Here is a 26,714-nt window from a genome sequence, read left to right on the forward strand (position 1 = left end):
AAATCACCATAAAATTTCCCTTTCACACACCATCCTTTTGAAATCGCCCGTGTTTTGTTATTTCAATTCAAGATTCAAGTCAGAATAACTGATGCCAAGATTAAGGAAGGCATTTTTGTTGGTCCACAAATCAAACAGGTAATTCAAAGAACTCTAGTGGGACTGGAGAAAATCACATGGAAGGAATTCAAGGATGTTGTTGAAAATTTTCTTGGCAACTACAGAGCATCAAATTACATGTAGCTGGTTCACAACATGGTTTAAGCAAACAAAACCATGAAGTGCAACATGTCACTAAAGATTCATTGTCTGCATTCCCATTTAGATGTCTTCCCTGCAAATCTTGGCATTGTCAATGACGAGCACGGTGAAAGGTTTCACCCGGACATTGTGGTCATGGAGAAATGGTATCAGGGCAACTGGAATCCATCAGTGTTGGCTGATTATTGTTGGACGCTGAAGACAGAAGCCTCAGACACTGAGTACAAATGAAACTCATCAACAAAACTTTTTTAACTTAGTTGAACTATTGGAAAGTGTCAGCATAATTATACAATCAAACATATGATATTCAATAAAAGCTAATTTCTTGTTTCTGCAAACTCCTACGTGTTACAAGTAGTCTGAAATCATATTTGTGTTCAGCTTCAAGCGGTCTATCATAAACAAATAACACTTCTGAGGAAGCAACACTTTTGAAAAAATTTGTTGTCCAGTGTTATCGAAGTGTGTATACTGTACTACATACAACCTTGAGGTTGGTGTCCTTACAGGTAGCCACAAGACAAAGAAACCCAATAGAACCCATTAAGAAAAGACTGTCAAACACCCAATAAACAAATCCTTCAAACAAACGGAATCAAACAGCTGAAGTTCACAAAAGTGAGTCTGCAGCCATGAAGCCAGTCGTCATTGCAGGCTGTCTAGCAGCTCGTTAGTCACAGGCTACAGCCTCAGTTCGGCACGGAGATGAGTAAACCTCACCTGCTCGTCCCTCACCTCCAGCCCCGACACCCTGACCTTTTCAATCCCAACCAGCACTTAAATCATTCAGACTTTAGGCTTTCTTCACTCCCTGGCCCGGGCCCTGACGTTTCAATACACTCTCGTGCCTGGCCCCCACTGCCATGGTTCCATCCATACCCAGCTTCTCCAATTCCACCCCGCAATCAAACCTCAGTCCTTTCCTTACTCTCGGGCCCAATCCCAGGCTCCTCCGTGAATCTTCCAGTAATTGTAGCATGGATACACATGTGGTTCAGCCACTGAGCCCAGCAGAGCCATTTCTACTGACAGGAGAAGGGGCAAAGGTCACTTTGGGCAGATGGGGCTCATCAGCTGTGGGAGGCAGCTCATCCAGGAGGAAGACCCTGATCTAAACCTACACCCTGGGGCTGTACCCACTCACGGGGAAGGCTTTGGAAGTCACCCCCAAGGGAAATCCGAGAGCTGGAGTCCCTAAGGCAGTTCAATGCTGACTGGCAACCTGCGTGGAGTGGGGGCGGGGGGGAGCCTGCTACATGGGCAACAGCTTTCTCTCCCTGTTGTACTGCTCTGGCTTGCACGCCGACAGAGGGAATTCTTTTCCTTCTTCCTTCTCTTCTTCAATTCTTCAATTCCCCACTCTGGCTCTTACCTCGTCTCCTCACCTGCCTATCACCTCCCCCTGGTGCCCCGATGACCTCCCTTCCCCCCATGGTCCACCCTCCTCTCCAATCAGATTCCTTCTTCTCAGCACATTTACCTTTTCCACCTTTCACCCCCCAGCCTCTTACTTCATCCACCCCCCCCACCCACCTGGCTTCACCTATTATCTTGTAGCTTGTCCTCTCCTCGTCCTCCTCCCTCCATCTTTGTATTCTGGCGTCTTCCCCACTCCGTTCCAGTCCTGAAGAAGTATCTCGGCTCCAAATGTCAACTGTTCATTTCCATAGGTGTTGCCTGACCTGCTGAGATCCCCCAGCATTTTCTGTCTGAATCTCCAACAGAAACCCGACTGTGAGACAGCATACTTTAAATAAATAGTTTATTGTAATCATCTCTTTTTACTTAATTTTCTAAAAACTGTGTACAGTCCAAACAGTAGTTTGGTGAAGTTTCTGATCGGCTATGGGAAAGGTAAGAGGTAAAGACAGAAGTGTGGAGTGCAGCGCCATCTGCTGGAGACCAACAGCATTGCAGAAAATGACCAATGACGGCAGACTGGCTCAGCGCCACCTACAGGCAGGAGGCCTGACGCTAGTTGCTTTGCAACATGTCGAATCCATACAACGTTGAATTGGTGTCTGATGCTCTCTGATGTTCGCCTTGCTCCGGCAAGCTTGACATTGTCGGTTCCGGGGTTTCCACTTGAAACACCTCCTCTTCCCTGGTGACCGGATCCTCCGTGCATGGATGGCGGTGCTTCGATTTCCGACAGTACTTCCTGCACTTCTGGCGCCTTGACTTTCCTTTCCTGAGAGCTTTCAGCCCCTTGTATAAATAGCAACTGCAAACAGAATTAGAATCAGCTTCATTATCACTAATCAATTTATTTATTTAGAGACACTGCACAGAACAGGGCCTTCTGGCCCTTCTGGCCCTTCAAACTGCGCCACCCAGCAATCCCTGATTTAACATCAGCCTAATCCCAGGACAATTTACAATGACCAGTTAACCTACTAACTGCTGCATCCTTGGACTGTGGGAGGAGACCGGAACACCCGGAGGAAACCATGCACACACATTCACAGGCAGGATGTACAGACTCCTTACAGAGGATGCGGGAATTGAACTCCAAACTCCGATGCCTGGAGCTGTAATAGGCCACGCTAACCGCTACGGTGTGCCATGAAATTTGTAGTTCTGTGGCAGCAGTACTATGCATCACCATCATGTGCCATGTCGTATGACATCATCATTATGTGCCGTGGCATGGATGACCATGATTGTTCTTGGCACTTTTCTACAGAAGTGATTTGCCATTGTCTTCTTCTGGGCAGTGTCTTTACAAGACGGGTGAGCCCAGCCATTATCAATACTCTTCAGAGATTGTCTGCCTGGTGTCAGTGGTCACATGACCAGGACTTGTGATCTGCACCAGCTGCTCAAACGACCGTCACCACCTGCTCCCATGGTCACCTGACCCTGATCGGGGGGACGGGGGGCTAAGCAGGTGCTACACCTTGCCCCAGGGTGACCCGGAGGCCAGCAGAGGGAAGGAGCACCTTACACCTCCTATGGTGGAAATGTATCTCCACCCCACCACTCTTGCAGCCCAGTGCAAAGACATAAAACTTGCTATGAATTACAATACTTTGTAAAAAAATAAATAAGTTAGTGAAAAAGGGGGACAAAATATTGAGGTGGTGTTCTTGGATTCATGTAGAAATGCAAAGAAAATCAGGATCAGGATCAGGTTTATATTAAGACTGTAAGACATAGGAGCAGAATTAGGCCATTCAGCCCATCGAGTCTGCTCTACCATTCCATCGTGGCTGATTTATTACCCCGCTTATCGCCAATCTCATGCCTTCTCCGCATAGCCTTTGATGCCCTGACTAATCAAGAATCTATCTACCTATGCTTTAAATATACCCAATGACTTGGCCTCCACAGACATCTGTGGCAATGAATTCCACAGATTCACCACCCTCTGGCTGAAGAAATTCCTCCTGATCTCCATTCTAAATGGCCACCTCTCTATTCTGAGGCTGTGCCCTCTGGTCCTAGACTCCCCCATTATAGGAAACATCCTCTCCATATCCACTCTACGTTGGCCTTTCAATATTCGATAGGTTTCAATGGGATCCTCCGTCATTCTTCTAATCTCCAGTGAGTACAAGACCAGAGCCACCAAACGCTCCTCATACCTTAAGCCTTTCGTTCCTGGAACCATTCTCGAGAACCTTCTCGTGACTTGCGGATCTCTTGGGTCAGCCAGCTGGAGAGCCACCACTCAGGAGGACCAAGGCATGGGAGGGCTTCCTCCAACATCTGTCGCCATCGTGGGGGCTGCAGTGGTTAGCGTAATGCTATTACAGCGCCAGGAACCCGGGTTCAGTATGTAAGGAGTTCGTATGTTCTCCCCGCAACCACGTGGGCGCACCACCTTCGGGCTCTCCAGTTTCCTCAGACATTCTAAAGACTTACGGGTTAGGGTTAGTAAACTGTGGGCATGCTCTGTTGGTGCCAGAAATGTGGCAGCACTTACTACAGGCTGGGGCCAGGCTCAGTCTGAACAATTCAAGCTTAATTAATCGGCATGGTACAGTATAATAGCTCGGCAGCGTAACGCTGTACTGCGCCAATGATCGGCGTTTCGTTCCACTGCAGTCTGTAAGGATTTTATACATTCTTTCCATGATCACATGGGTTTCCTCCGGGTGCCCCGGTTTCCTCCCACAGTCCAAAAAGACATACGGGTTTGGATTACTGAGTTGTAGGCATACAACGTTGGCGCCGGAAACCTGGCGACACTTGCGGGCAGCGCCCGGCACAACATCACAAACAACACGTTTCACTGTATGTTTCGCTGTACATGTGGTAAATAAAGGTCACCTAGTTACGAAACAAAAATGTATAGATAAGGAGGAAGAGAGGATTTGGAGGCAGCAGGTTGGAACCTGGCCTCCTCCTTCGTACCAGAACAGGATACCAGCCACGGTGCCCACCAGGAGGATTCCGGTCACGACTCCAGCGACAATCTCCAGACCCAGCGTCGACACGCCTGTCCGTGTAGACACCGAGTTTATGCCTTTCGTTAAAGTCACCAAGTGCTTGTCGAAGTTGGAAAATTCTCTGCAGGTATCCCGATTCACCCCTTCCAACGTTCTGTCCTTCACAGAGGCTGTTCCCGTCTTCATTTCCTTCAGAGAACCTGATGCTGCAACATCACCAAAGAGAGAGAGGTTATTGTCAGTTGTATTGCAACCAGGTTTAATATAAAACCATGAGACGTGGGAGCAGAATTAAGCCGGTCGGCTCATAGAGGTTACTGCACCTCAATGTTCTGTCATGACTGATTTATTATCCCTCTCAACCCCATTCTCCTGCCTTCTCCCGTAACCTTTGACACCCGTACTACGGTAATGGAGAACCGATCAACCTCCCTTTTAAACATACCCAATGGCTCGGTGTCCACGGCCGTCTGTGGCAACAAATTCCACGGATTCACCACCCTCTGGTTAAAGAAATTCCTCCTCATCTCAGTTCTAAAAAGATGCCCCTCTATCCTGAGGCTGTGTCCTCTGGTCTTAGACTCCCCAACCACAAGAAATATTCCTTCCACATCCACTCTGTCAAGGCCTTTCAACATTTGGTAGGTTTCAATGAGAACCACACCCCCACTCATTCTTCTAAACTCAGAATTAAGTTTAATATGACTGACTCATTGTGAAATTTGTTGTTTTGTAGCAGCAGCACAGAGACAGAGATAAAAATATCACTCCCCTTACAATAAGAAAGAATAAAGCAATAATGAGTACGTAAGGGAGCAATACACATCTGAAGTTCAAAATTCAAAGTAACTTTATTATCAAAATTTGTATAAATTATACAACCTTGAGAATTATCAGCTTATAGGCAATCACAAAGCAAGAAACCTAAAAGAACATAATTTTTTTTAAAAAAGACCAATGCACGGAGAAAGAAAAAAAAAACACAAATCTGTAAACAGTAAAAGTAAACAACAGCATTCTGAACCAAACTGAGCCCCTGGACCTGGAGCCCGGGATAGGCCCATAGACCTGGAGCCCGGAGTAGGTCCATAGACCTGGAGCCCGGAGTAGGTCCATAGACCTGGAGCCCGGAGTAGGCCCATAGACCTGGAGCCCAGGGTAGGCCCATAGACCTGGAGTGCAGGGTAGGCCCATAGACCTGGAGCCCGGGGTAGGCCCATAGACCTGGAGCCCGGGGTAGGCCCATAGACCTGGAGCCCGGGGTAGGTCCATAGACCTGGAGCCCGGAGCAGACCCATAGACCTGGAGCCCAGGGTGGGTCCATAGACCTGGAGCCTAGGGTAGGCCCATAGACCTGGAGCCTGGGGTAGGCCCATAGACCTGGAGCCTGGGGTAGGCCCATAGACCCGGAGCCCGGAGTAGGCCCATAGACCCGGAGCCCGGAGTAGGCCCAAGCCTTCATCATACGGTGGGGCAAATTAGCATGAAGGTCGCAAACACAATGCACACGGAAGCCAGAGCAGTCTTACAGACTCACCCTCAGTGCAGAAGAGAGGGGTAAAACATTGTGGAGCAGGACTGTCTCAACACTCGCCTCTGGTCCTGACACCTTATCTTTGCAGTCTACCTGGCCCGGTGTTTAAATTCACAGCACAAATCACATTCTCTCTATTTAATTATTTATTGTTTGATTGATTGTATCTGCACAGTTTGTCTTCATTTGCACATGATTGTCAGTGTGTGTAATTTTTCATTGATTCTAATGTACTTCTTTGTATTTGCTGAGAATGCCCACAGGAAAACAAATCTCAGGGTTGTATGTGGTGACACACATGTACTTTGATAGTAAACTTACTTTGAATGTTGAAATGCTGAGATGGTATTCATGGGTTCATGGACCCAAGATTAAAATAGGGGCAGAGCTTTAGGGTGATCGGTGGCAACTGTAATGAAAGGGGGGAGTGTCACAAGTACAGTACTTTGGCACACACACTCACACTCACACACATATATATATATAGATAGAGAGAGGAGGGAGGAGAGAGAAACAGATAGAGAGAGAGGAGAGAGAGAGAGACTAAGAGTTTTACACAATACTGTATTGCACCGTACTGCTGCCGCAAAAGAAAAACAAATTTCATGCCATATGTGAGCGATGATAAACCTGATTCTGATCTGGGTCTCTATTGTGGACTGAGAGTGGGAAGGAGACAGGGAGAGGGGAATCATGGTTGGGAAAAGGGGAAGGGAGAGGGGAGGGAGTGGGAAGCACCAGAGAGACATTCTGTAATGATCAATAAACCAATTGTTTGGAATCAAATGACCTTGACTGGTGTCTCAGGGCTGGGTGAGTCTGCACCCACACCACCCATGCCACCCCCCCCCACTCCTTGGCACCCCTTCTCTGCCACCTGCCCCACACCCCTCCCACAGCATTCCACCCTCCCCACTTCCAACATCCTTTGCTCCCGCCAGATTTACAAACTCACTCTCTGCTCCACGTTGACAAATACAGTCCTTGGCAAAACGGCCTGCACTGTGCTGTACTATGCTCTATGTTCTAAATAGTGCAGAGAATACTTACAAAGAGATGTTGTTGGGTTTTGAAGACCTGAATCATAGGGAAAGGTTGAATAGAGTCATAGAACCCTACAGCTTAGAAACAGGCCCTTTGGCCCATCTAGTCTGTGCTGAAGTATTATTCGGCCTAGTCTCTACACCCACCCACGGACCTTAGCCCTCCATACCCCTCCCATCCATGTACCTATCCAAACCTCTCTTGAACATTGCAATCGAACCCACATTCACCACTTCCACCGGCAGCTCATTCCACACTCTCACCACCCTCTGAGTGAAGAACTCAGTCGGTTTGGTAATTATTCTCTGGAGTGTGAGAGAATGAGGGGCGATCTTAAAGAAATATATACTGTAGGATTATGAAGGGTATAGATATGGTAAATGCAACCCTCAAGTTGGGTGAGATTTACACTAGAGGTCAAGGGTGAAAGGTGAAATGTTTAAGGGGAACTCCTTCACTCAGAGAGCAGGGTGAGTGAGGAACAAGCTGTCAACAGAAGTGATAGATTTAAATATCTTTGTGGTAAAATTTGTATATTTATAAGGTAAGGGTTTACAGATTCTTGATCTGCCAGGATTGAAGGTTGGAGGATGGAGGTTGCCTGTCCAGCAGGTGGGATTTATTTATTTTGAAATACAGCATGGAATAGGCTCTTCTGGCTCTCACGGAGCCGCTCTATCCCAGCAACCCCTGATTTAACCCTAGCCCAATCACAGGACAGTTTACAATGACCAATTAACCGATCAACTGATACGTCTTTGGACTGTGGGAGGAAACCGGAGCACCCGGAGGAAACTCACGCAGTCACTGGGAGGATGCACAAACTCCTCACAGAGGATGCTGGGATTGAACTCTGAACCCTGACACCCCGAGCCGTACAAGTGCCACGCTAATTGCTATGCCACCTGGAGACAACATGAAAGCTGTGCCCAGGACGGAGGGTCTGGTGAGCTACTGTCAATGGCCAGTGACCCAGTAGGGGTGATGGGCTTAAATGAGTAAGTACAAGTCAATACGTAAACACATAGTATAAATTACACTAAGAAACATACACTCGATGTTTAACTCCAGTACCTAATAAAGTGGCCACTGAGTGTAGGTTCGTGGCTTTCTGCTGCCGTAGCCCACCCACTTCGATGTTTGATATGTTGTACATTCAGAGATGCTCTTCTGCACACCACTGTTGTAACATGTGGTTATAGAGTTACTGTCGCCTTCCTGTCAGCTTGAACCAGTCTGGCCATTCTCCTCTGACCTCTCTCGTTAACAAGGCATTTTCACCCACAGAATTGCTGCTTACTAGTCGTCTGTAAACTCTAGAGACTGTTGTGTATGAAACTCCCAGGACATCAACAGTTCTGACATACTCAAACCACCTTTTATGACACCAACAATCACTCCACAGTGAAAGTCACATTTCTTCCCTATCCTGATGTTTGGTTTGAATAACTGAACCTCTTGACCATGTCGGCGTGCTTTTATGCATTGAGTTGCTGCCACCCGATTTGCTGACTAGCTATTTGTGTTAACAACCAGGTGTACCTATTAAAGTGGCCACTGATGGTATTCTTCTCTCTTAGAATGCCTTCCAATAATTTACCCACAACTGATGCCAGGCTTGCTGGCCTATAATTTCCCAGATTCTTACAGACTTTCTTGAACTAAGGAGAAACATTAGCTACCCTCCTGTCCTCTGGCACCTCACTCATGGTTAAGGATATTTTGAATACTTCTGTCAGACTAATGATATTGTTACTTAGTTTGCAAAGAGTCAGCATGACATCTAAAACTTGGACAAACTTCTCTAGATGTGTGGTGGAGAGTATACTGACTGGCTGCATTGCAGCCTGGTATGGACACACCAATGCCCTTGAATGAAAAATCCTACAAAAAGTAGTGGATACGGCCCAGTCCATCAGGGTAAAGTCCTCCCCACCATTGAGCACATCTACATGACACATTGTCACAGAAAAGCAGCATCCATAATCAGGGACCCCCACCACCCAGTCATGCTCTCTTCTCACTGCTGCCATCAGGACTCACAACCATCAACTTCAGGAACAGTTATTACCCCTCAACCACCAGGCTCTCGAAACAGAGGGGATAACTTCACTCATCTTCATGGAACTGTTCCCACAACCTATGGACTCACTTTCAAAGACACTTCACCTCACATTCTCAATATTTATTTATTATTATTATTACTTGTTTCTTTGGATTTAGTGTGAATGCCTGCAAGATAATAAATCGCAATGGTTCAAATTAATATCAGAGAATGTATACAGTATACAACCTGAAATTCTTACTCTTCACAGACATCCATGAAACGAGAGAAAGAAACAAAGAATGAATGACAGAAAAGCATTAGAACCCGAAAGCCTCCTCCCTGTCACACACAAGCAGCAACAAAACCATCAACACTCCCCCACCTCCTAATCCCACCTGTTCCAGCAAAACCATCAACCCTCCTCCTCCTCCTAATCCCACCTGTTCCAGCAAAACCATCAACCCTCCCCTCCTCCTAATCCCACTTGTTCCAGCAAAACCATCAACCTCCCTCCTCCTAATCCCACCTGTTCCAGCAAAACCATCAACCCTCCCCCTCCTCCTAATCCCACTTGTTCCAGTAAAACCATCAACCCTCCCCCACCTCCTAATCCCACTTGTTCCAGCAAAACCATCAACCCTCCCCTCCTCCTAATCCCACTTGTTCCAGCAAAACCATCAACCCTCCCCCTCCTCCTAATCCCACTTGTTCCAGAAAAACCATCAACCCTCCCCCACCTCCTAATCCCACTTGTTCCAGCAAAACCATCAACCTCCCTCCTCCTAATCCCACCTGTTCCAGCAAAACCATCAACCCTCCCCCTCCTCCTAATCCCACTTGTTCCAGTAAAACCATCAACCCTCCCCCACCTCCTAATCCCACTTGTTCCAGCAAAACCATCAACCCTCCCCCTCCTCCTAATCCCACTTGTTCCAGCAAAACCATCAACCCTCCCCTCCTCCTAATCCCACCTGTTCCAGCAAAACCATCAACCCTCCCCCTCCTCCTAATCCCACCTGTTCCAGTAAAACCATCAACCCTCACCCTCCTCCTAATCCCACCTGTTCCAGCAAAACCATCAACCCTCCCCCTCCTCCTAATCCCACCTGTTCCAGCAAAACCATCAACCCTCCCCCTCCTCCTAATCCCACTTGTTCCAGTAAAACCATCAACCCTCCCCCACCTCCTAATCCCACTTGTTCCAGCAAAACCATCAACCCTCCCCCTCCTCCTAATCCCACTTGTTCCAGCAAAACCATCAACCCTCCCCCTCCTCCTAATCCCACCTGTTCCAGTAAAACCATCAACCCTCACCCTCCTCCTAATACCACCTGTTCCAGCAAAACTATCAACCCTCCCCCACCTCCTAATCCCACCTGTTCCAGCAAAACCATCAACCCTCCCCCTCCTCCTAATCCCACTTGTTCCAGCAAAACCATCAACCCTCCCCCTCCTCCTAATCCCACCTGTTCCAGCAAAACCATCAACCCTCCCCCTCCTCCTAATCTCACTTGTTCCAGTAAAACCATCAACCCTCCCCCTCCTCCTAATCCCACCTGTTCCAGCAAAACCATCAACCCTCCCCTCCTCCTAATCCCACTTGTTCCAGCAAAACCATCAACCTCCCTCCTCCTAATCCCACCTGTTCCAGCAAAACCATCAACCTCCCTCCTCCTAATCCCACCTGTTCCAGCAAAACCATCAACCCTCCCTCACCTCCTAATCCCACCTGTTCCAGTAAAACCATCAACCTCCCTCCTCCTAATCCCACCTGTTCCATCAAAACCATCAACCCTCCCCCACCTCCTAATCCCACTTGTTCCAGCAAAACCATCAACCCTCCCCCACCTCCTAATCCCACTTGTTCCAACGAAACCATCAACCCTCTTCCTCCTCCTAATCCCACTTGTTCCAGCAAAACCATCAACCCTCCCCCACCTCCTAATCCCACTTGTTCCAACGAAACCATCAACCCTCCCCCTCCTCCTAATCCCACTTGTTCCAGCAAAACCATCAACCCTCCCCCTCCTCCTAATCCCACCTGTTCCAGCAAAACCATCAACCCTCCCCCTCCTCCTAATCCCACTTGTTCCAGCAAAACCATCAACCTCCCTCCTCCTAATCCCACCTGTTCCAGCAAAACCATCAACCCTCCCTCACCTCCTAATCCCACCTGTTCCAGTAAAACCATCAACCTCCCTCCTCCTAATCCCACCTGTTCCAGCAAAACCATCAACCCTCCCCCTCCTCCTAATCCCACTTGTTCCAGTAAAACCATCAACCCTCCCCCACCTCCTAATCCCACTTGTTCCAGCAAAACCATCAACCCTCCCCCTCCTCCTAATCCCACTTGTTCCAGCAAAACCATCAACCCTCCCCCTCCTCCTAATCCCACCTGTTCCAGCAAAACCATCAACCCTCCCCCTCCTCCTAATCCCACCTGTTCCAGTAAAACCATCAACCCTCACCCTCCTCCTAATCCCACCTGTTCCAGCAAAACCATCAACCCTCCCCCACCTCCTAATCCCACCTGTTCCAGCAAAACCATCAACCCTCCCCCTCCTCCTAATCCCACTTGTTCCAGCAAAACCATCAACCCTCCCCCTCCTCCTAATCCCACCTGTTCCAGCAAAACCATCAACCCTCCCCCTCCTCCTAATCCCACCTGTTCCAGTAAAACCATCAACCCTCACCCTCCTCCTAATCCCACCTGTTCCAGCAAAACCATCAACCCTCCCCCACCTCCTAATCCCACCTGTTCCAGCAAAACCATCAACCCTCCCCCTCCTCCTAATCCCACTTGTTCCAGTAAAACCATCAACCCTCCCCCACCTCCTAATCCCACTTGTTCCAGCAAAACCATCAACCCTCCCCCTCCTCCTAATCCCACTTGTTCCAGCAAAACCATCAACCCTCCCCCTCCTCCTAATCCCACCTGTTCCAGTAAAACCATCAACCCTCACCCTCCTCCTAATCCCACCTGTTCCAGCAAAACTATCAACCCTCCCCCACCTCCTAATCCCACCTGTTCCAGCAAAACCATCAACCCTCCCCCTCCTCCTAATCCCACTTGTTCCAGCAAAACCATCAACCCTCCCCCTCCTCCTAATCCCACCTGTTCCAGCAAAACCATCAACCCTCCCCCTCCTCCTAATCTCACTTGTTCCAGTAAAACCATCAACCCTCCCCCTCCTCCTAATCCCACCTGTTCCAGCAAAACCATCAACCCTCCCCTCCTCCTAATCCCACTTGTTCCAGCAAAACCATCAACCTCCCTCCTCCTAATCCCACCTGTTCCAGCAAAACCATCAACCTCCCTCCTCCTAATCCCACCTGTTCCAGCAAAACCATCAACCCTCCCCCTCCTCCTAATCCCACTTGTTCCAGCAGAACCATCAACCCTCACCCTCCTCCTAATCCCACCTGTTCCAGCAAAACCATCAACCCTCCCCCTCCTCCTAATCCCACCTGTTCCAGCAAAACCATCAACCCTCCCCCTCCTCCTAATCCCACCTGTTCCAGTAAAACCATCAACCCTCACCCTCCTCCTAATCCCACCTGTTCCAGCAAAACCATCAACCCTCCCCCACCTCCTAATCCCACCTGTTCCAGCAAAACCATCAAACCATCAACCCTCCCCCACCTCCTAATCCCACCTGTTCCAGCAAAACCATCAACCCTCCCCCTCCTCCTAATCCCACTTGTTCCAGTAAAACCATCAACCCTCCCCCACCTCCTAATCCCACTTGTTCCAGCAAAACCATCAACCCTCCCCCTCCTCCTAATCCCACTTGTTCCAGCAAAACCATCAACCCTCCCCCTCCTCCTAATCCCACCTGTTCCAGTAAAACCATCAACCCTCACCCTCCTCCTAATCCCACCTGTTCCAGCAAAACTATCAACCCTCCCCCACCTCCTAATCCCACCTGTTCCAGCAAAACCATCAACCCTCCCCCTCCTCCTAATCCCACTTGTTCCAGCAAAACCATCAACCCTCCCCCTCCTCCTAATCCCACCTGTTCCAGCAAAACCATCAACCCTCCCCCTCCTCCTAATCTCACTTGTTCCAGTAAAACCATCAACCCTCCCCCTCCTCCTAATCCCACCTGTTCCAGCAAAACCATCAACCCTCCCCTCCTCCTAATCCCACTTGTTCCAGCAAAACCATCAACCTCCCTCCTCCTAATCCCACCTGTTACAGCAAAACCATCAACCTCCCTCCTCCTAATCCCACCTGTTCCAGCAAAACCATCAACCCTCCCTCACCTCCTAATCCCACCTGTTCCAGTAAAACCATCAACCTCCCTCCTCCTAATCCCACCTGTTCCATCAAAACCATCAACCCTCCCCCACCTCCTAATCCCACTTGTTCCAGCAAAACCATCAACCCTCCCCCACCTCCTAATCCCACTTGTTCCAACGAAACCATCAACCCTCTTCCTCCTCCTAATCCCACTTGTTCCAGCAAAACCATCAACCCTCCCCCACCTCCTAATCCCACTTGTTCCAACGAAACCATCAACCCTCCCCCTCCTCCTAATCCCACTTGTTCCAGCAAAACCATCAACCCTCCCCCTCCTCCTAATCCCACCTGTTCCAGCAAAACCATCAACCCTCCCCCTCCTCCTAATCCCACTTGTTCCAGCAAAACCATCAACCTCCCTCCTCCTAATCCCACCTGTTCCAGCAAAACCATCAACCCTCCCTCACCTCCTAATCCCACCTGTTCCAGTAAAACCATCAACCTCCCTCCTCCTAATCCCACCTGTTCCAGCAAAACCATCAACCCTCCCCCACCTCCTAATCCCACTTGTTCCAGCAAAACCATCAACCCTTCCCCACCTCCTAATCCCACTTGTTCCAGCAAAACCATCAACCCTCCCCCTCCTCTTAATCCCACTTGTTCCAGCAAAACCATCAACCCTCCCCCACCTCCTAATCCCACTTGTTCCAACGAAACCATCAACCCTCTTCCTCCTCCTAATCCCACTTGTTCCAGCAAAACCATCAACCCTCCCCGCCTCCTAATCCCACTTGTTCCAACGAAACCATCAACCCTCCCCCTCCTCCTAATCCCACTTGTTCCAGCAAAACCATCAACCCTCCCCCTCCTCCTAATCCCACCTGTTCCAGCAAAACCATCAACCCTCCCCCTCCTCCTAATCCCACTTGTTCCAGCAAAACCATCAACCTCCCTCCTCCTAATCCCACCTGTTCCAGCAAAACCATCAACCCTCCCTCACCTCCTAATCCCACCTGTTCCAGTAAAACCATCAACCTCCCTCCTCCTAATCCCACCTGTTCCAGCAAAACCATCAACCCTCCCCCACCTCCTAATCCCACTTGTTCCAGCAAAACCATCAACCCTTCCCCACCTCCTAATCCCACTTGTTCCAGCAAAACCATCAACCCTCCCCCTCCTCTTAATCCCACTTGTTCCAGCAAAACCATCAACCCCCCTCCTCCTAATCCCACTTGTTCCAGCAAAACCATCAACCTTCCCCCACCTCCTAATCCCACCTGTTCCAGCAAAACCATCAACCCTCCCTCACCTCCTAATCCCACTTGTTCCAGCAAAACCATCAACCTCCCTCCTCCTAATCCCACTTGTTCCAGTAAAACCATCAACCCTCCCCCTCCTCCTAATCCCACTTGTTCCAACAAAACCATCAACCCTCCCCCCTCTCACGTAAGCAATAGCAAATCCCCCAGAGACCATGATCTAGGGTCCGTCAAATACTGTCCATCCCAACACTTTCACATCTCAGACAGGCTCTCTGTCTGTCTCACTAACGAGAGGGAGAGAGGTATCACTCCTGCCAGCAGCTCGGTGTTTGCACGTTACAGTCTGGTGACATATCTGTACCTTGATAATAAATTTACTTTGGACTTTGTGCATGGAAACAGAGCCCTGTTGGCAGCTGATGGAGTAACATCGTTTTAGATTGCTCCTACCTTATTTACTTTATTGTCTCCTACCAATTTTTTTTTTTGAAACCTTATTATAATACTTTAACACTGCTCTACTATGGCTGGGAAAAAAATAAAAGCTTCTGCAAAAGAAAGGGAAACAGAAAATGAAGCTCCAGTCACTTTGGATTCAATCAGTGACTTCCTTAAACGGCAAAAATCGGAATTTTCTTTTAACATATCCAGTTGAAAGCCAGCTTTTAAAAGATAAAAGTCAATTTTATATTCACAGAGGTAAAACTGGTAAGCTACAGTACTGGGTAATCAACTGAAGCTATTTATAGCCAAGCGGCCAATTAAAGAAATACGTAAAATTAATGGGGACATGACAACTGACCACTTTGAAATTAATGACACTTTTAGGGAATTTTATTCCAAATTGTACAGTTCTGACTCTGTTAAGGATAATATTGCAATGAATAATTGTTTAGATCAATTAAATATTCCTAATCTTTCAACAAATGATCGTAGGCAACCAGAGCAACCTATTTCCCAGGAGGAAATTGCTCAGGCTATTCGAGAATTGCATTCTGGGAAATCCCCAGGACCCGATGGATTCTCTGGAGAGTTTTATAAGGTTTTTTCCTCCTTGCTTATACCACACTTATGTTCTACCCTTATAGATTTACCGCAGTCTTTTTACAAAGCTTCCATTTCACTTATTCTCAAAAAGAATAAGAATCCCATTGAATGTTCTTCATATAGACCTATCTCTTTTCTCAATTTTGATACTAAAATTTTATCTAAAGTGTTGGCTCGCAGACTTGAAGATATTATATCTTCTATAATTTCAGATGATCAGACAGGATTTATTAAAAATCTATATTCCCATTTTAATATATGCTGTTTGTTAAATGTTATGCATTCTCCATCCAAGGAAATATCGGAATGTGTGATATCATTGGATGTGGAGAAGGGCTTTGACAGAGTTGACTGGAATTATCTATTTACGTCTTTAGAAAAATTTTAATTTTGGACCTAATTTTATTCATTGGATTAAATTACTTTATTTATCTCCCTCCGCTCAGGTTCTTACTAATTTTCAGAATTTTAATCCCTTTAAACTCCAACGTGAGACGAGACAAGGTTGTCCTTTGAGCCCTCTGCTTCTTGGTTTGGTATTAGAACCCTTAGCAATTGCTTTTCGAGAGTCTAAAGAGATCACTGGTATTTTAAGGAGAGGTACTAGTCATGAAGTGTCGCTCTATGCTGATGACTTATTGTTTTTTATATCTAATGTTACAACCTCTTTACCATCTGTGTTCTGTTTACTGACTAATTTTAGTCAGTTCTCAGGATATAAATTAAATTTACGTAAAAGTGAACTATTTCCTTTAAACAATTTAATACCAACTGATATTAACCTTCCTTTTAAAATTTTAAGAAAACAATTTACGTATTTAGGAGTAACAATTACTAAGAAATATAAATTTTTAGTTAAGGAAAACTTCTTAACTTTAATGAATTATGTTAAAAAAAACACTTTCTAATTGGTCACCTCTCTTTTTATCACTGATTGGCTGAATTAATTCTATTAAAATGAATATCTTACCTAAATTTATATACCTTTTTTAAGCCCTGCCTATTTTTATTCCTAAATCTTTTTTTGACTCTTTGGATTCAATTCTTTCTTCCTATATATGGAAGAATAAAAAACCTTGACTAAATAAAGCTCACCTTCAACAAACCAAACAGAACGGAGGATTTGCCTTACCCAATTTTAGGTTATATTATTGGGCAGTTAATATACGAAATATTACGTTCTGGATATATTACATTAACCATGAGAATTGCCCTATATGGGTTTCTTTGGAAGTCAACTCTGTTATGAAATTTTCCATTATTTCTTTACTTGGATCCTCGCTTCCTTTATCGTTAAACTAACTGACAGTGTGGTGGTCAAACATACTTTGAGGATTTGGTTAAAGTTTAGAAAACATTTTGGTTTATTGAGATTCTCCCTCTCAAGTCCCATCTTTTCTAATTTTTTTTAAACCATCTTTAATTGACATATCATTTAAAGAATGGGATAGATTGGGTATTAAATGATTTCAGGATTTGTTTGATGGAGGGAATCGCTCTTCTTTTGTGTAACTTTCAACGAAATTTAACCTTTCCAATGCCCACTTTTTTCAATACTTACAGATCAGAGATTTTTTTAAGATCTCAATTACATACGTTTCCTACAAGTCCAGATAAGAATATAATAGATACAATTTTTAATCTGAAACCCTTTGACAACGGTTCAATATCTTACATTTACAGTCTGCTGTTAGGACTGAAAAAGGCTCCTTTAGATAAAATTAAAGGAGACTGAGAAAAGGATTTACAGATTTTCATATCTGAAGAGAGCTGGAAGATTATTTTAAAATTGATTAATTCTTCATCATTATGTGCTCGTCATTCTTTATTACAATGCTTTGGACTTGTCCGAGCCTTGAAAAATTTTGGAAAGATGTATTTCAAACATTTTCTGTACTTTTCAATGTTAGTTTTAAACCCAATCCCTTGACAGCCATGTTTGGTATTGTTGAGGGTAGTGCTACAATACTGAAGCCATCTAATTTGCGGGTATTGGCCTTTATGTCTCTTATGGCCAGGAGGGTGACCTTGCTCAAGTGAAAGGAGGCCGCCCCTGCCCACTCATGTTCAATGGCTTTCTGATGTTACGTTGTGCCTTGATCTAGAGAAGATTCGTTGTTCGATTTCTGATTCTAAACATGATTTTCTAATGTTATGGGGACCCTTTCTGAGTTATTTTCATCATCTCTGAACTGTTATTAAAGTATGGATCTGAGCCATTATTATTATAATATTATATGGTAAGGTTTTTCTTTTTTCCCTCTTTTATTTAACCAATTATTTTATTTTATTTCATTTCATAATTCAATCTTTTTTTTCTACATGATTGATTTGGAATATGGGATACTGTGATTTAAATGTAATGTAATTTGTATAACTTACTTGTACCCTTATGAATTTTGTATTTGTATTTATGCAATTTATATAATTTTGATAAAAATATTGAAAGCGAGAACATGGAAACAATTTAATTGATTACATAGACCTTTGGGATTCGATACCGTGTCCCAGTGGTTGGGCTTGGTCATATCAGCTCTCACCTTTCCCACTGTGGACAACGACCACGACTTTTTGTCCGTTCACCGTCATCTCGCCCTGGGAGTACAACCTCAGCTCGTACTGCCCGGCGTCTCTGGCCAGGACGGGCTGCAGCACCAGCGAGCAGTTCCCCTTGGGAATAAGCGAGATGAACATCTGAGCGCGGCCTTCGTACGGGTTCGGCTCGGTGATGGGCTCCAGCACGGACCCCACCACGCGGTAGATGGGTCGGTAGGAACCGCTGGGCTCCATGATGACACCCCACTCGAGTCGCAGGTCGCTGGACTGGACAGTTTCATCTGCTTTGAAGGAGCATGGGACAAGGAGCCTGTCACCTTCATTGGCATCAAACCTAGTTTTTGGCATCTGGATGTCTTCGATTTCTAAAGCTAATGAAAAAAGAATTATTAATATTAGTTAGAGATCAAGTACAACCTCCAAGGGGACCACAATCTGGACAGCTATGTCGGCTGGAATCAGGGACTTGAGCTTTGGCTCTTGGTTGGGTCACCCATGCCAAACAGGTCAAAGGGTAGAGGTCAGACTAAGAGTGGTTCACCGGTCCTTCAGGTTCGGGGGCTCAGCTCAGGGCTAACAACCCAGACTGGTCAAAAGAAACGGCAATGAAGAATCCTGAGTAACACACATTAATGTTGGTGGAACTCAGCAGGACAGGCAGCATCTATGGAGAGGTTTTGGGCTGAGACCGTTCATCAGGACTGAGAGTGAAGGGGGAAGATGCCAGAACAAAAAGGTGGGCGAAGGGGAAGGAGGATAGTTAGAAGGTGGGTGGGAAAGGTCAGGGGCTGGAGAGGAAGGAATCTGAGAGGAGAGGAGAGTGAACTATAGGAGAACAGGAAGGAGGAGGGGACCCAGAGGGAGATGATAGGCAGGTGGTCAGGGTGGGGATTAGAGGAGGTGGGGGGGGGTGGATTTGTTTACTGGAAGGAGAAGTTAGTATTTATGCCATCAGGTTGAAAGCTACCCAGAAAGAATCTTCTGCATCTGTGTGCAATGGTAGGACAGACAGAGATGGTGTCCCTTCACTGTTGCTCTAAACACCAGCAGTGTGACAGGCAAAATGATGATCCAACACAAACAGTAACTCTGCTGTGGACGGTCCCAAGCCTGGCTGTGAAAGAAGGAGGTTTGGACGGGGGGCTAGCAACCCCATCCCATAAAAACCCAAGGCCACAGAAACACCAGCACAAGCTCCCAAGACCTCATCCCTGGGAGAGGAAGCATCTTCAGAGAAGCTTCAGACGCTGGTAGACCACGACTTCACGGGCTCCCTAAGATACATAGGGAGGAATCTCCCCTGAGGCCTATCGTCAGTGGGATAGATTCTCTGACTCACTACCTCACTAAGCATTTAATGACCATGCTGTCTCCCTTTGTTGGGGGCTGTGAGTCTCACATCATGAATTCGACTAGCTTCATAAAAACAATAACCAACAACCAGCTGAACCCGGTGACATAATGGTCAGTTTCGACGTGGTGTCCCTGTTCGCGAGAGCTCCATTAGGGACAGCTTGGTCCTCCTGTGGTCAAGGGTACCACTGACCTTTAAGAACACACCCTTACAGCAATGTGCTTCCTCTGCAAGGGGAACTACTATGAACAAGCAGACGGAGTGGTCATGGGATTACTGTTATGGCTGTTGCTAATTTCTACACTTTGAGGAGAGGGCTCTGAGTTTGTTGCCCTTTCACCCCAAATGCTTCTTCAGATACGTCGATGGCACCATTGTAGTGTGGCCTCACGGACTCCAGGCACTCCAACAGTTCCACGACTATCAGAATAATATAAATCCAAACATGCAGTGTACGATGGAGATGGAGAAGAAAGGTTGCCTCCCCTTCCTGGACATTCTAATACGACAGAAACTGGACGGTAGCCTTGGACATGACGTCTATCAGAAACCCACTCGCACGGACTTATACCTCAACAATAACAGCCTCCCAACCTACAGTGGTTCTTTCTACTTTGATTAGCCCTACGAAAACTATCTCGGACCCAGACAGACTCCACAAGGATATAAGACAATTATGTATGACGATCCTACAGGATGGCTACAAGGTGGAGGAAATCTATCGGACCCTTAAAAGGCCTGACGGAAAAACCAGGAAACCTAACAATGAAGGGGGACCCATTACTACCGCCTGCCTTCCCTACATTTCCACGGTTTCTGGAAGGATCGCCAGGATTCTGAAGAAATAATGGATTAATACCATCCACAATCCCGTAAAGAAGCTCAAATCACAGCCTAGGTGGGTGAAAGATGACCTGAGTCTCAGGATGGCTGGCGTTCACAGGATTCCCCGTGAATATCAGCGCAGTGAGAATAGGTTGAGTGAACTCGGCCTTTTCTCCTTGGAGCGACGGAGGATGAGAGGTGACCTGATAGAGGTGTATAAGGTGATGAGAGGCGTTGATCGTGTGGATAGTCAGAGGCTTTTTCCCAGGGCTGAAATGGTTAACATGAAAGGGCACAGTTTTAAGGTGTTTGGAAGTAAGCACAGAGGAGATATTGGGATAAGTGTTTTACATAAAGAGTGGTGAGTGTGTGGAATGGGCTGCCAGCGATGATGGTGGAGGTGGATACAATAGGGTCTTTTAAGAGACTCCTGGACAGGTACATGGAACTTAGAAATATAGAAGGCTATGGGTAACCCTAGGTAATTTCTAAGTAAGTACATATTCGGCAAAGCATTGTGGGCCAAAGGGCCTGTATTGTGCTGTAGGTTTTCTATGTTTCTAAGTGATATCTCAGGGAGACAGCACAGTGAAATGGGCTGAATAGCCTCTGTTCAGCACATTTTTGGATCTTACAGTCAACAATAACTCTAATGATTTCCCTTCTTAATATCTCCAGCCTCACTATAATAAAGAGAAAAACACAGACACCCTGGGAGTTCACCTCGTCCATGTTGACCGCAACCTGGGAGCCCTCCTCGTCCATTTTGACCGCAGTGTCCACCAAGGTAGTCTCACTTTCGCAAGTTTGGTCCAAATCCCTCTAACCCCTCTGATCTATGTTCTCATCCAAACGTCTTCAGTCAGAATGAAGTCAAATTACATTGCAATATATAACAACAGAAAAAACACAAATTACAGTAAATATATATATATAATTAGATAGTTAAATTAAACATGTAGTGCAAAAATAGAAATAAAAAGTAGTGAGGTGGTGTTCATGGGTTCAATGTTCCATTCAGAAATCGGATGGCAGAGGGGAAGAAGCTGTTCTTGAATCACTGAGTGTGTGTCTTCAGGCTTCTGTACCTCCTCCCTGATGGTAGCAATGAGAAGAGGGTGTCCTGGGTGATGGATGCTGTCATTCTGAGACATCACCCCTTGAAGATGTCCTGGATACTACGGAGGCCAGTGCCTGTGGAGGAGCTGACTGAGTTTACAACCCTCTGCAGCTTATCTCAAACCTGTGTGGTTGCCCTCCAGCCCCCCGCCCTCCTTACCAGACAGTGATCCAGCCAGTTAAAATGCTCTCCACTGTGATACTGACACCCAGGAACTGAAACTTCTCTAACTTCCATTAATGCCCCTCCTCCCCTTCTTACCCTATCACTAATTTTTTTTTTCTTTCCCTCTCACAATAACTCCTTGCCTGTTCTCCATCTTCCTCTGGCGCTCCCCTCCCCCTTTCTTTCTCCCCAGGCCTCCCGTCCTATGATACTCCCCCTTCTCCAGCCTTGTATCCCTTTTGCCAATCAACTTCCCAGCTCTTGGCTCCATCCCTCCCCCTCCTGTCTTCTCCTATCATTTCAGGTCTCCCCCTCCCCCTCCCACTTTCAAATCTCTTACTATCCCTTCTTTCAGTTAGTCCTGACGAAGGGTCTTGGCCCGAAACGTCGACTGTACCTCTTCCTAGAGAAGCTGCCTGGCCTGCGGTGTTCACCAGCATTTTGTGTGTGTTGCTCACTCTCTCCACTTCTGCTCCCTCTATGAGGACTGGTGTGTGTTCCCTTGTCCTACACTTCCTGAAGTCCACAATCAGTTCTTTTTCTGCTGGAAGTTATCACCAGTGAATGCAGTAACCAAATACTATCTGAAGTCATCTATGTCTCTGGTTTCCATATCTTAACTTACACCTTGACCACTCACTCACCACCCAAGATTGGCTCTCACCCTGGGAAGGGGCGAACTTTAAAATTCTTTTCATTATCATCATTATTGCCTCTCACCATTAATCTTGCGAGACCATGGGTCTGCGCCTGGAAAGTCTTCACTCTCCAGGGCGCAGGCCTGGGCAAGGTTGTATGGAAGACCGGCAGTTGCCCATGCTGCAAGTCTCCCCTCCCCACGCCACTGATGTTGTCCAAGGGAAGGGCAGTAGGACCCATGCAGCTTGGCACCAGTGTCGTCGCAGAGCAATGTGTGATTAAGCGCCTTGCTCAGGGACACAACACACTGCCTTGGCTGGGGCTCGAACTCACGACCTTCAGATCGCTAGTCTAATGCCTTAACCACTTGGCCACATGCCTCTCACCAATTCAATCATTTTCATATTTTTCCATCCAAAATGGGAATGTCACCTTTTCTCTGTCTAAACTCTATGAGACGCCTCTTTGTTCCTCTTCACTTACAACGGCCTTGAAAATCCATTTGGATAAGGACACAGACAGCTAAGGTTTTATAAGGTATTGTTCAGGCCACACGGAGTGCTGTGAGCAGTTTTGGGCCCCTTATCTCAGGAAAGATGTGCCAGCATTGGAGAGAGTCCAGAGAAGGTTCACAAGGGTGATTCTGGGAATGTAAGGGTTAATGTATGAGGAGTATTTCATGGCTCTGGGCCTGTACTCACTGGAGTTTAGACGAATGAGGGGGATCTCACTGAAACCTATCAAATATTGAGAGGCCTAGATAGAGTGGATGTGGAGAGGATGCTTCCTATAGTGGGGGGAGTCTAAGACCAGAGGGCACAGCCTCAGAATAGAGATGGGGGTTCCCAACCAGGGATCCACGAACCCCTCAGTTAATGATAGGGGTCCATGGCATAAAATTGTTTGGGAACCACTGGAATAGAGGAAAATCCATTTGGGGCAGAGATGGGGAAGGAATTTCTTCAGCCAGAGGGTGTTGAATCTGTGGAATTCATTGCCACAGACAGTTGTGGAGGGCAAGTCTTTGGGTATGTTTAAAATGGAGGTTGATAGGTATTTGATTAGTCAGGGGGTGAAAGTTTACAGGGAGAAGGCAGAAGAATGGGGTTGAGAGGGATGATAAGTCAGCCTTGATGGAATGGCAGAGCAGACTCGATGGGTGAATGGCCTGATTCTCATTAGAGTCATAGACAACCACAGCACAGAAACAGGCCTAACTCTACTCTTGTGTCTCACCCACCACTATCACACACCACCACCTGTCGCATCTCACGAACTGAAAAAAGAAAACAAAACTGTAGATTCTGTTTCCTCCAGGATTGTTAATCCTGGGTCAATGGCAAATGTGAGTTGTGGAGGTCGGTGAACGAGAGACCAGATCTGGAGTGTGATTGGATGGTTGAGTTGAGTTGGGTTGGGTCACAAAGTTCTGGATATCTGTTCAGGCTTTAGATGATAACTGACAAGCACTGCTCAAACATGGAGCAGAGAAGAGTACAGGACAGAAACAGGCCATTCAGCCCATAATGTTGTGCTGGACCAGCTAAAGAGCAAATCAAAAACACCTAAACACTAATCCCTCCTACCTACACCATGTCCATATCACTCCATCTCCCTCACATTCATGTATCTATCCAAACATCTCTTAAAAGCCTCTAATATATTTGCCTCTTCCACCATATCAGGCAGCACATTCCAGACATCCACCACTCTGAGTAAAAAACTTACTCCTCACATCCCCCTTGAACCTACCCCCTCTCACCTTCAATACCTGCCCTCTGGTATTAGACATTTCAACCCTGGGGAAACAGTTACTCCCCGTCTACTCTATCTCTGTCTCTCATAATCTTATAAACCTCAGTCAGATCTCCCCTCAGCCTTTGCTGGTCCAGAGAAAACAACCCAAGTTTATACTCTTCTGCACCCTCTCCAAAGCCTCAACATCATTACTATAGCGGGGAGACCAGAACTGTACTACAACTAGAGGTCATGGGTGAAGGGTGGAGGGTAAAATGTTTAAGGGGAACATGAAGGGAAACTTTTCACTCAAGGGCTGTGAGAGTGTGGAACAAGCTGCCAGCCCAAGTGGTGGATGTGAGCTCGATTTCAATGTTTAAGAGAAGTTTGGATAGGCACATGGATGGGAGGGGTATGGAGCATATGGTCCCGGTGCAGGTCGATGGGAGTAGGCCGTGTAAATGGTTGAGCACAGACTAGGTGGGACAAAGGGCCAGTTTCTGTGTTGTACTTTCCTATGACTCTATAAAACTCTGGTTAGACCCACACTTGGAGTTTTGCGCTCAGTTCTGGTCGCCACATTGTGGAAACTTTAGAGAGCATGCAAAGGAGATTTACCAGCACGCTCCCTGGATCGAAGAGCATGTCTCACATGAGTGAGCGAGGGCTTTCCTCTTTGGAGTGAAGGAGGATGAGAGGATGACAAGAGGCATAGATCAAATGGATAGTCAGAGACTTTTCCCCAGGGTGGAAATGGCTAATAACGAGAGGACATAATTTCAAGGAGATTGGAGGAAAGTATAGCGGGGATGACAGTGGTAATTTTATTTTACATGTGGTTGTGAGTGTGTGGAATGCTCTGCAAGGAGTGGTGGTAGAGACAGATGCATTAGGGACAGTTAAGAAATTTTTAGATAGGTACATGGATGAAAGAAAATAGAGGACTATATGGGAAGGAATGTTTGGATTGGTTTTAGAGTAGGTTAAAAATTCAGCACAACATTGTGGGCCGAAGGGCCTGTACTGTTCCGTGTTCTATCTGACCAACTATGAAAGATGATGCTGGACTGTTAGACATTATATCTGAGAAACTGAGAGCTCCTGGTTTATTAAGGCTGATGGAAAACACGGATCTCAGAGAAGCTGCTCCACTTCGACCTTTTTAGCTGAACAAACCGCAAAATGAAAATGTCTCTAGTTCCAATTGAAGCTCTCATCTCTTAAATTCTCTTTGACCGAGGATGCATACACAAGCCAAGGCAGTCGGACATGGAGAGCAAGATGTTACCCATGCAGCAAGCTCGCCCTCTCCACGCGGCTGATAAACCCAGAGGAACGACAGAGACCGATACGGTTTGGCACCGGGGTTGCCAGCTAGCGTTGATCTCAATGTAAGACTGCCTTAGGGACTCCAGCTCCGGATTTGCCCTCGGGGGTTGTCTCCCAAAGCCTTCCCCATGAGTGGGCATAGCTGCAAGGCAGCAGAGGTTTGAGATCAGAGTTTTCCTTCTCCTAGATGAGCTGCCAACCACGGCTGACGAGCCCCGTCTGCCCGAAGAGACTGGTTTTAAGGTGCCAGTGACCTGACTTTGCCGCTTCTCCTGTCAGCAGAAATGGTTCCGCTGCGCTGAGAAGCTAAGCCACACGTGAAGGCCAGGAGCTGAACGGTTGTCAGCGGCCATTTGAGACACACGCCATTAGGAGCATTTAATAGGTGGTGGGAGCTTGTCCCCACCACCTCCCCTGGCTATGATAACAACATCCCACAGCTAACACTACAGAAAGTGTACAGGATGACAATGAGGCAACAGGCCGTTCGGCCCAACGTCTCCATTCTCCACCGGAGCCCCGCTGTGAGCACCCTGTACCTGAAGCAGCTTGCAGGAGGAATGTGAGGATCCAGAGTCGGGGGTAGAGGTGCATCTTACAGGGAGTCTCAGCCGTAAGCCATGTTGGGCCGTGCTGTGCGCTGGCGGAAGCCTCGGCCGAGCGGCCCGCAACCTCCGGACAACGGCCCATTGTGACGGGCCGACATCTGGAACCTGGAAACCAGGGAAACCCAATGGAACCATTGCTGGCAACACTGGTGTCCTGCAACCCAGCTCAGCTTAATTCACACCGCTACTGATTTACACCTGAAGTTACTAATGAAGTAATGAAGTTGGGTGTCAATTGGCCACTACGTGTTCGAATGATGCTGCAAGCCTGTCCAGCGAGTTACCCCGGGCAGCCATGGACAGTGTGCGCCCCTCCGGCACCAGCTCGGATCAATGCGACGGGCACTAGGACCTGGAGAGGGTAAATTAGAATGCACGCGCACTAGGACCCGGGGAGAGAGCCAATGGGCGGGATCCGAACTACAATTTATCAATGGAGTGGTGGGGTAGAGGACGTCGCTGATTGGTTGAGACTGCAGATTGGCAGACGTTTGAGTGTCGCGGATTGACGGAGGGTGGGCAGACGGAATGGGTGGGGCCGGCGCT

The 26,714-nt window shown here is 47.0% G+C and overlaps 1 protein-coding gene across 3 annotated transcripts; it reads right to left on the reverse strand.

Moving 5' to 3' along the window:
- Positions 1–1,952: 1,952 nt before the first annotated feature.
- LOC134359703 (uncharacterized) lies at positions 1,953–26,489 on the reverse strand. Of its 3 annotated transcripts, none has more exons than XM_063073212.1 (5): positions 26,453–26,489; positions 21,294–21,426; positions 18,376–18,762; positions 4,624–4,864; positions 1,953–2,488 (listed from the first exon to the last, which is right to left on the reverse strand). In XM_063073212.1, exons 3-5 carry the CDS (start codon positions 18,737–18,739, stop codon positions 2,239–2,241), a joined length of 855 nt encoding a protein of 284 aa, XP_062929282.1. In that variant the 5' UTR covers positions 18,740–18,762; positions 21,294–21,426; positions 26,453–26,489; the 3' UTR covers positions 1,953–2,238. The 3 variants fall into 3 exon arrangements, with proteins under 3 accessions (XP_062929282.1, XP_062929281.1, XP_062929280.1); XM_063073211.1 differs by lacking the exon at positions 26,453–26,489 and adding an exon at positions 26,100–26,238; XM_063073210.1 differs by lacking the exon at positions 21,294–21,426 and having other exon boundaries at positions 26,100–26,479.
- Positions 26,490–26,714: the final 225 nt, after the last annotated feature.

Source organism: Mobula hypostoma, chromosome 21 (genome assembly GCF_963921235.1).
Source record: "Mobula hypostoma chromosome 21, sMobHyp1.1, whole genome shotgun sequence".
Classification (NCBI taxonomy): Eukaryota; Metazoa; Chordata; class Chondrichthyes; order Myliobatiformes; family Myliobatidae; genus Mobula; species Mobula hypostoma.